This window comes from Tetrao urogallus (assembly GCF_951394365.1).
Source record: "Tetrao urogallus genome assembly, chromosome: 21".
In the NCBI taxonomy this organism is placed as follows: domain Eukaryota; kingdom Metazoa; phylum Chordata; class Aves; order Galliformes; family Phasianidae; genus Tetrao; species Tetrao urogallus.
The window spans coordinates 4999737-5009818 of NC_136834.1; the positions used below are offsets into that span (position 1 = coordinate 4999737).

The 10082-nt window shown below is 44.5% G+C and overlaps 1 protein-coding gene across 1 annotated transcript; it reads right to left on the reverse strand.

The window, feature by feature from the left end:
* Positions 1-4749: 4749 nt before the first annotated feature.
* On the reverse strand, positions 4750-7088 carry TMEM52 (transmembrane protein 52; the record flags this gene model as incomplete). Its single annotated transcript, XM_079545384.1, has 3 exons — positions 7039-7088; positions 5348-5517; positions 4750-5060 (listed from the first exon to the last, which is right to left on the reverse strand). Exons 1-3 carry the CDS (start codon positions 7068-7070, stop codon positions 4750-4752), a joined length of 513 nt encoding a protein of 170 aa, XP_079401510.1. The 5' UTR covers positions 7071-7088.
* Positions 7089-10082: the final 2994 nt, after the last annotated feature.

A 10082-nucleotide genomic window follows, 5' to 3' on the forward strand; every position in this document is an offset into this window, starting at 1 on the left:
TTGACCCTGCTGTGAGCAGCGTTTGACTAGGTGCTGTTCAGAGTCCCTCCTAAACTCAGCTGTTCTGTAATTCCACAATTGCTCTCTATTTGACCAATGGAGAATAAAGGAAAGGACATTTTTTCTTCCAAATATTCTTAATTAAATTCTGTGAGGTCAAGCATCTGAAAAATTGACATGCACATAGGTCAGTTAGGCTCACTGATACCATCTGGTGGAAGAAGGCAGACCGCAGGCTAGGTGGAATAAGATGTGTGGGGACAGTTCCCCAGAGATGCATCCATCCTTAGGATAAAGGTCTGTCAATCTATCTCCTTCCCCTTCTCCTCGGGCCAAGTCACAGACACTATAGGATGGTGTAACAGAGATCACTGCACCTGCAGGAATTCCTGACCTACGTACTCCACACTCGCTGCTTAATGCAGTAAAGCAGCCCCCAGGACAGCAAGATCTGTTTTATTGAGTGGGAGCATAGCACATGCTGCATGGTGAACAAATGGTATTCGGGGGGCAGCGAGACAGACAAAGGCAAGTGCAAGGCAGAAAAAGAAATGGCTTTTCTGAGTCGTACTGCATCCAATCCTATTGATGCTTTGCTCTGGATGCTGCTGGTTTACCACTTAATACTCTCTGAAGATTCTAATGCATTGATCATAAGAGCCACCATAGATGTACCACTTTACTTATATTGTTAACGAGCTTGGCTATAAAGGGATTTGCAGCCTGAATTTCAGCACAGAGCCAAGGTATAATTTGCTCTGGGCTATAAAGCCTATAAATTATTGAGGCAATTTACTTGCAAGCCTGAATTTTCTTTCTGAGCACAAGGGCTCATGGTGAGCACATGTGTGTGCGAGAGGAGAAACAAGACTGCAAGCTGCTGCCAGTGATGTAAGCACTGCCTTGCTCCAGCAGTGCATCTCCCCATCATGAGCTCTTGCACACAGCCAGCAAATAACAGAAAATAGCTGCCAAAGCAATTATTATGGACAAATGGGAGAAGAATTACATGTTGAACAGTGCCAGATGAGCACCAGATTCAATTCACAATAGATGTGCACTTCAGTTAATTACGGAGAAGAGCTTTTCCCTTAGAGATGTCACAAAGCTTCTGTGGACGTAATCAGAGTTTAGCAGATCTCGTAATGGTGTAAATGCTAGACTGACAAATCAGAATTCTTAGGTCCTCCATCCAGCTGAGCTTGTGGGACCCTCTGTGACCACATTTCCACCGTGGTAGGCACTGTGGGGAGGATTTCCCATTCCAAAGGATACATGCTTTAAACAGATCAACAGGAAAGGTGAAGAAAAAGAGACAGGAGAGAGGAAGTAGCTTTGTGGAGGTCACCCTGCAGGCTTCTAAACACGTCACAATAGCACACACACAGGCAGCTGCAGGTCGATTCCCTTGGCTAGGAATGGAAACCTTCAGCATTGCTGCAGCACTAGTAAACAGTATCCTTTATAATGTCTTGTTTTAAAGCTTCAGAATACTTGAAGAACTGGCTATAAGCTTTATGTACATAGACATCAATTGTCATTGAATTAATTCCCATGCACCCCCTTCTAGTTTCTCTTTAACGGCTCTGAGAGAGCCAGACGTTGAGACATATCAAGGCTGTTTGGAAACAAGTGAGGAAGGACATGTGGTTAGACACGTGGTTAAGAGTAATAAAACCAAATGTAAGCTGGGCTCTTTTTCTGCAGCTGAGTTTTATTTTTTTCAAGTCGTGTAGAATGCAATTATAGAAGCAAGAAGTGCTTTCACTGACAAAACCAGGAACCCTGTCAACATACATAAGAATAATTACAGAACATCCTATCCATTGGATCCCCTTTACAACCTCGATAGGGTAGAAACAAAGAACACCACGCCTATGTAGGTTGGGAGCTTTTGAAGGTATCCTGTTTGAACCTCACTAAGTGGCATCAACCATCAACAGAGTTTTGTAGGATCATGAAGTCAGATCTCACACAGAGAGATAAACAGAGCTAGAAAGAACACAAAGAAAAGGTTAAAATGGAAATTTGTATGGAAAGCAGTGGTAGAAACAAGGAACAGTAATCTCAATTCTAAACTCTCAGATTTAATTAGTGAGTTTTAAAACATTAATCAAAGCTAAGTTCATTTTAACTTACCACTCATTAAGGCTAAGAAATCTTGCTATCCTTTTACAGGTGCATCGCAAAAATGCAGGTTGAATAGAATCTCTCTCAAACCTATTTTTATAGCCATTAACAAGAAATCATCTTTCTCTGCTTTGCCTTTATTTATGATCTTTATATCTGAAGAGATATATTTCATGCAATTCTACTGAGCAAATGAAATGGGTTAAGTGGAGCTGCAAATAACGCGCAGTTGTCAGGGGAATAATCTGCCTCCTTGCAGACAGGGGTGGGGGGAGTTTTGGTTATCAGCAGTGAGAAGTCAGATCAAGGGCTCAGACATCACTACTGAAAACGTGAGGAGCAGACCGAGCTGCTTTTAATCTTTAAATACTAAATGTTTAAAGAAAATCCTGTGTTCCTCTGTGTTGATTGGGTCAAGGAAATAGTTTATTTTGAATTAATGAACCACATTGTAAGGCAAGAGCCTTACAGTACCCTCCATGGGTATCTGGTGTTTTGATACTGTGCCTAGCAGCAAATATGAGCAAAGGGAATGGGTCTCCTTGCAGCGTGGTGGGTAGTCTGTCAGGAATTTCTGAGAGCTCGCATGACAGAAGCATTGTAAAAGCAAAAACATGCAGGGGAAGGAACTCAAACCCTTGTGATTTTATTCCCCTTTTTTTCCTCTAGCAAACTCAGTCCTTGCACTGCAAAGTAGCCTCTCTCTGCAGAGCTGGTCGGAGCCCAGGCTCGGAGCCTTGCCTCTTGGCGCTACCGCTGAGCAGTTCCCAGCCATCACACAAGGCAATTCACTGAAAAGCGAAGGACTGCCCTCTTGTGTCAGTCACCGTTTTTTCATTCGCCTCATTTTATATTCCTGTCTACTAACAACAAGAGTGCTCTGCCTTGTCTCTCTAGCTGTATTAGAGAGTTCAGTGTTTTAGCCCACTGATCGCTGTGCTGAGAAACAAAAAATGGAAAGTTAGAGTAATCCATACGTATATTTACCACCGTGACAGACAGTACAGAACACAAGAAATATAGAGATAACATGTTGGCTAACTGCAAGCTAGGCAAAATTTGCTAAAGATCTTTGTGAGATAGAAATGTAATCTCTGTTAAAAATTAATTACATTTATTGTTTTACATACAAGATTTTTGGTTTTGACATTTCCCTCCTAGTCTCTCTCTCTAATTTCGTGTCTGCTGAGTCTTTAGTGTGTCCTGGGTTTCCTCATAGCTATAATTAACATAGACACCATGCTACATTTCTTACATTAAGCTTTCAAAACATGTTTGTTAGTGTGCACATAATGACTCAGAAGAGGAATTAGCCCTCTTCTGTGGTACAACCAGAAAGACAGATACAAACGTAATGTGGTGGCATAAAGAATTGCCTGTGTAGGCCACTGTTAAATCTTGATTTTTACACATGAAAGGGTGACAAGAGGTATCTCATGTTTGCAAGACTGCTTTGAAATTCCCCAGGATTTTCCTGTTTAGTGCAAGCAAATGTTACCAAGATGGGAAGAAATGTACTTGGGAGAGATTCACACTGCAGAAAATAATTATGAACTTGATGCTGATATTTTCAGGCAATATAATTAGCTCTTTGTGGTCAGTTACAGCTGATTAGGTATCACAGTTTTTCCATAAACCTTAAACTGATGCCATGTGTGTTATCTTCTTGTTTACTTCAGCCTTTAAAAATAAGGGAAAACTACTATGTAGTTAACTGCTTGCCAAGCTCACACTGATAATCCACCAGGTGAGATGTCACATGAGTTCTCATGATGGTAGTGTCATGTTCTTCTGAAATTATTATATATTTTCTGCATCTAAAACAATTGATATTTCCAATTCATGCTGTATTTCAAACCCACTGTGCTCATCAGCAAAGAACATGAATATTGAAACACATTACTAATACTCAACCAAGTATGGAAATCTCCTTGGGACTAATTTGTAGTTCAAGTGGCAGAAAGAAGTAGCAAAAAGATCCCACAGGCAAGCCAGCTCATCTTGAAAATAGATTTAAAGAAAAAAACGATTCAAAACCAATCCCTTCAAGTCTTATGACCAACAAAAATAATCTCTCTTATCTGTTCCACTCCTTGTCTGTAGTTGTGAAACATAAAGTAACGCATTTTCCTCCAAACACTTTCCTGTCCTTGTTTGCAGTCATTCTTCAGTTTAAGGAACACATGTCATTATGTAGTGACAAATTTAGCACCCCGGCAGTTTGCTGAGCTAACTGAGTTAAAGTTCTCAAAATGAAAGAAACTGTAGAGAGACAGAGTATCACTGACTCTCTAGTGTGAGTTTATAGGATTCTACTTTCAACTCCAGTTTGGGAAAGCTCTGTTCAGGAGCAACTTGCTTTTTGTACCATATGACTGTTTCCATGATGGCAATATCCCCATGGTCTTCTGCTGGGCACAGGGAGTTATTTTTTCTTAAACAGGAGATGAAGAAGCATCCATGTCCCACCTTTATAGGCACTCTTAAACTGCTGCCCTTTATCACGATCTGTTAGGATAATCATCTTTCCATCATAACTTTGTCTTACAAGACCAAATTCTTCATGTCCTCTTTAACTTTCAGAGTCCTTCCATTTCTTTACTCCCCATCCAAAATGAGCTAGAGCTGAGGCTGTTCTTGTGTTTCATCTTCTGAATTTGGCTGTGTTGCTTGATCTCTGTTGATTATGTCAGGTGAATTCTGGATGGGATTCTGCCCTCCTGACATCACCTGTCCTGGGATGTCACTGAGTTTCTGGCTGACCAGTGCTACTTCAATGTGTTGTTTACCCATTTGGACGGCTTCATCATAAGAAGGCGGCAAATCCATTGCGTAGGGACTGTAAGCTGGAGGGGATACAGGGCTCCTATCCATACCCACAAATATTGAAGGGATAGGGGCACTCGTAGGGTACTGGAATGAGCTATATGCTGTGAAGAAAAGAAACGAAAAGAAAAAAGATCAACAATTGCATGGAACCCTGATATATAAAGGGCAAATCCCATTTTTCTCCAAGAAATTATAGTTTGCCTTTTGCTTGCAGAATAAATGCACACTACTAAAAGCTAGCACTATAGAATTATCCATGATGGAATCTATACATTCTCAAAAAAAAACAAAAACACAACACTGTCAGAAGAGCAAATTCTGCACATATTGCCATCAGCTGCTGTTGTAAAGCTCCTGACAGAGTAGGTGTAACCCAGAGGATACCTACAGGTGACGGTGCTGTGAGCGGTGCTGTCGCTGTCAATAGCAACAACGGTCAGATCATAGGGGTGCCGAGGGAAGGGCTGAACTGGAGGCCTCTTCTTCCGGCAGCAGAACTTCTTGCAGCTTGCTGTGATCCCACAGAGCAGGAGCATGAACACAGTCAGCAAGATTAACCTTAGAGAGGGTGGAGAACACCGTAATGTCATCAGTTATGTTTTACTTCTTCCAGAGCCAGCTATAATTGCACAGTAAATGGGTGAAAGACAGGTCAAACCTCCTCTTAATGGTCCAGGATACAGAATTACAAAGCTGAATCACAAACAGAACTGGAAGCACTCTGACTACTGGTACCATCCTTTCTGGCTTACAGATTCTGTAACGTTAACGATCTTGGGTTGTATATTCAGCTTGTTTGCAATGAAAGCGGAAAGGAAATGCAAGTATAACCTTGCAAAACCACTTTGCCTTGAAAATGCAACAATTGTCTCTAGGTATGGTGCAACAAAGTAATATGAGTGGCGGCACACTCAAAATGGACCTAGAGGACCGCTTTTGCAGAGAAAGGAAAACTCTGAACTGAAATGAAGGAACACTGATTTTTGTACAAGATAGAAGTTTTGAGGAAGTGCTGCACTCTGCATCTTCTGGTGCTAAGAATGAGTACCTACAAGTCTGGAATAAAACCTCGCTTTCTCTTATTACAGTCAGGAATGGAGGTAGACAGAAGAAACACACAGACCCTCTGAATACAGCGCAGGTGGCCTACAGGTCTTGGCTCTCTTGTGTGTGAGAAGTACACACTGCCCTGCTGGAACTTTGCAATGAAACATTCCTGCAGTGCAAGGAGTGTGACCCCATCTCTAGCCAGTGGGTATTGCCTCGCACTACCAGCGCTGCATGCTGGTGTGCAGTGACAGTCATGCCTTCACAGACTGCTACCCTTGGAGGAAGGCTGAAATCGCCTCAGGAGAGGTATCCCAGCACAAGCTCATTAGCTTTCACAATTTTAACTCTGCCTAATTACAGAAGCCTTAAAATATTTTATGCAACCATATGTATTTTTAAACAGTCCTGTATCAGCATGTTCTAAGAAAGCAAAGAATAGCAAATTAGCTCACACTGAATGATGATTAAAACTAATCAATTCAATCTGTTACTATAAAAATTACTGTGTTAAGTGACAGAATACAAGCTGCAAAAATAACATTAGGATACATAGAGCGCGTGTTTTAGGAAAGAGACAAACACTTGTGGCAAGACCTTTGCTTCTCACTTACTATTATTCTTTCATTCAGCTTGAGATCAGAATGAAAAATCAACACCATAAGCTCACAGCCTCTTGTCCCATAAAAGGGAGAGCACTGAGGACTGCACTTGAGGCAGTGCCAAGTCCTAACAAGTCCGTTCTGTGCAGCTGCCATTGTGTCCCAAGTTGTTTATTTAGGAAGAACAAACAAGGTCTACAGCTGAACTCTGATGTACTCGGAATGGAAAGATGACAGACCCCCAGATGAATGCTGTGCTCTGCCTGACACCTTATCTCCTCTGCCATCCCATCTGCCATGCATTCCCCTGGCAGCTTTCCCTGAGCAGCCCTTTCCACCCATCCTGACTGAGAGGAGCGTTCCCTTTACCTTACTGCAATTCCTGCTCACTGTGTGTCGATTTACTGAGTGAGATTAATAATAAACTTACCAGACGTACCACAGACTTGTCCAATTAGACATGTTCTGAGGGCATCTGTGAAGAAAGGTGATAATTCACTGATTTTAAAATCCGCACTCAAACGGCCAATACATGGCAGGGAATCAATTTCATGTGATTTCTGAGGTGTGAAAAGGGAAGCGATTAATAGGAATACGGAACAAAAATCCGCCAGATCTCATTTCAGAGGACTGCTCTTCATAGCTGCAGCGTTACTCCAGCTAAGAACACGCAAACCCCACTGTAAAAGTGGGGCTCTGGGTGAACAAGTGCTTTCATGGAGAGACAGCTACACACGCTGGGTTCCCAAGGCACTACAAAATAGTTCTTTCACGTTACCCTCCATGAAGCAGCTGTCTGACAATCCCAGCTTAAGACAACTTCCCACTTCCCCCGCTTATTCTTAAATTGCTTTTTCATAGTTGCAGTACAAGCAGGAATATCTTACTCAGATCTACTCGCAGTACAAAAAAACACAAGATAAGAAGCAGATCAGCTGTAACACATTTCAGACGCGGCAGTACTCCAAGTGGAGACTTGGAATGGATTTGATGCAGAGCGGTGCTTTTGGCCCCGGAGAGGAGCCTGCCGGCTGACTCCCAGCAGCTGACACTTCCGAGTCCTTAGGAAGAAGAGCGCTGTGCAGCTCCGTGCGTGCAGCAAGGGCAGCCAAGTCACGGCCCGGAGTCGGGAGACAAACTGGGCAGCAGCGCGAGTAAATCTTCCTTCTGCCCCGGTACTGTCACTCGATCAGAAAGGGAACAGACTGGGAAACGGACATTTGAAAAATTTCGATTACTCACTGGTCAGAGTCCTTCCTGCTATCCCCAGAAGAGCAAAGCAGTGCCTACGAAAGGGGGGAAAAAAAGGGGATCAGGAAACCAGACGGACAGCCGCCGTGTCCCTCAGCAGGTGGCGGGCCGAGCGCCGCGGCGCTGCCCAAGGACGAGCGGCTCCGCGCCCAGGCCGCTGCGCTGCGGGGGGAACAACGCACGGATCGCCCCAATGGAGCCGCCCCGCCCCGCCCCGCGCAGCGCTGCGTACGAGCGGCCCCTCGGCACTCCGTCCCGCACCGCCGTCCGGCTCCGTACCGCTGCGAGCCGAGCCGAGCCGCCCGCCGCGGGGAGGAGCCGAGGCGGGGCCGAGCCAGCCGGGCCCCCGCAGCGCCGTGATTTCCTGCGGGGCTCCCCCAGAAGGGCCCCTCCGGGCTCCTCTTACGCGCTCCGGGGTTCCCGGGATGCCGGCGCGGCTCTTGCAGCCGCCGCGGGGCTGTGATTCGGGATGGCCGTGCACAAGGGAAGCCGTGAAGTTGGGAACGTGATACAAAAGGAGCCCGGCTGGAGACTCTTCGAAAGGGTTGATAACTGCAGGACAAGAGGAAACGGTTTGAAGTTGAGGGAGGGAAGATTTAGGTTGAATAAATTCTTTGCTATGAAAGTGGTGAGGTGCTGGAACAGCTGCCCACAGAAGCTGTGGATGCCCCGTCCATCCCTGGAGGTGTTCAAGACCAGGTTGGATGGGGCCCCGGGCAGCCTAGGCTAGTGTTAAATGTGGGGATTGGTGGCCCTGCGTGTGGCAGGGGGTTGGAGATTCATAATCCTTGAGGTCCCTTCCTACCCTAGCCATTTTATTTTAGGCGGATCACACATACTCAGAGCATTAAGAAGCTCCCCTTGCTTGTTTCACCATCATCAGGAAGGAAGAAAACATGCATCAAAAGACAACTGTACCCATATGAAGGAAGAAGTATTTCTGCATCAGGGCTGAAGGTGACTTAAAGTTGCTGTTGAAGCAGTGGTACAGCAGAGGTCAGTTGCATGGCAGAAAAGTGTAATGCGAGTGCTGGGGCATAAACCAGGCAGCAGCTGAGCACCGCTCAGCCTTTTTCTCCCTCCTCACCTCTCCCAGTGGGATGCAGGAGAGAATTGCGGAAAAAAAAAGGCAGAACTTGTAAGTTGAGATGAAGAGTATATACTAAGAAAAGAAAGAGAGGAGTAACAGCAACAATAACAAAATCTATACATATTTACAAATCAAGGGAAGCACAAAACAGTTGCTCATTACTCACCAAGTGATGCCCGAGGAGCAGCTGACCCCCAGCCTGTTTCCCCTCAGTTTTATAGTTTTTTGCATGCTGTCGTATGGCATGCAATATCCCTTGGGCCAGATGAGGTCAGCTGCCCTGGTTCCGGCTCCTCCCAACTCCTTGTGCCCCTGGCACCTCGTGGGCAGGACAGAACAGGATGCTGAAAAACTGAAATGTCTTTGGCTCTGTGCGGTGCCATTCAGCAGCAACTGAATCATCAGTGTGTTATCAACACTGTTTCTTTAGAAGCCAAAACACAATCATACCAGACACTGGAGAAAACCAACTGTCCCAGCTGAAATCAGGACAACTAGCCACTATGCAGATGATCAGAACGAGGGTGGTCATAAGCCTGAGCAAGTAACAAAAAAAAGATAACTACAACTAGACCTGTAAAGCAGGGAAGCTAACTGGGTTGTGAAAGATTTCAACTGGAGAACAAAGGGGAAGAATAACTAAAAGAAGAACATCTTATTGAGAGCTCTGACAGTACTTATAGCATGACAAAATACAGGTTGGTTTTTTTTCCCCTGAGATTTTACTGAAACAGCAGGAAATACATCTGGACTCCTGCAGGCAGAAGTTTCTTTTGTAAGAAGCAATAAAGAGCAACAGCAGACCTGATAGCATGGAAATACCGAGTTGAGCAGCTTTCCCTCCAGCTGGCAGTCACTGGCTTTGCTCTATCAGAGATGTCACGTGCTGTTGACTGAAATATTTTCCTACAGGACCAACCAGGGTCATGGGACTGCAGCTCATTTAGAAAAAGCACCATTCATAAGTGTGGAGCAATCTCTGAAGTCACTGGATAAGAGAACACAGACCCATGGCACAGACTTACTCTCTCACTTTCTATCTTAATGTAGCTTTTAAGGAATATAAAACGGATGTAAATGGCATTCTTTTAAATTCTATTAAACTACAGCTGGATTAGAACCAAGAAGTATAT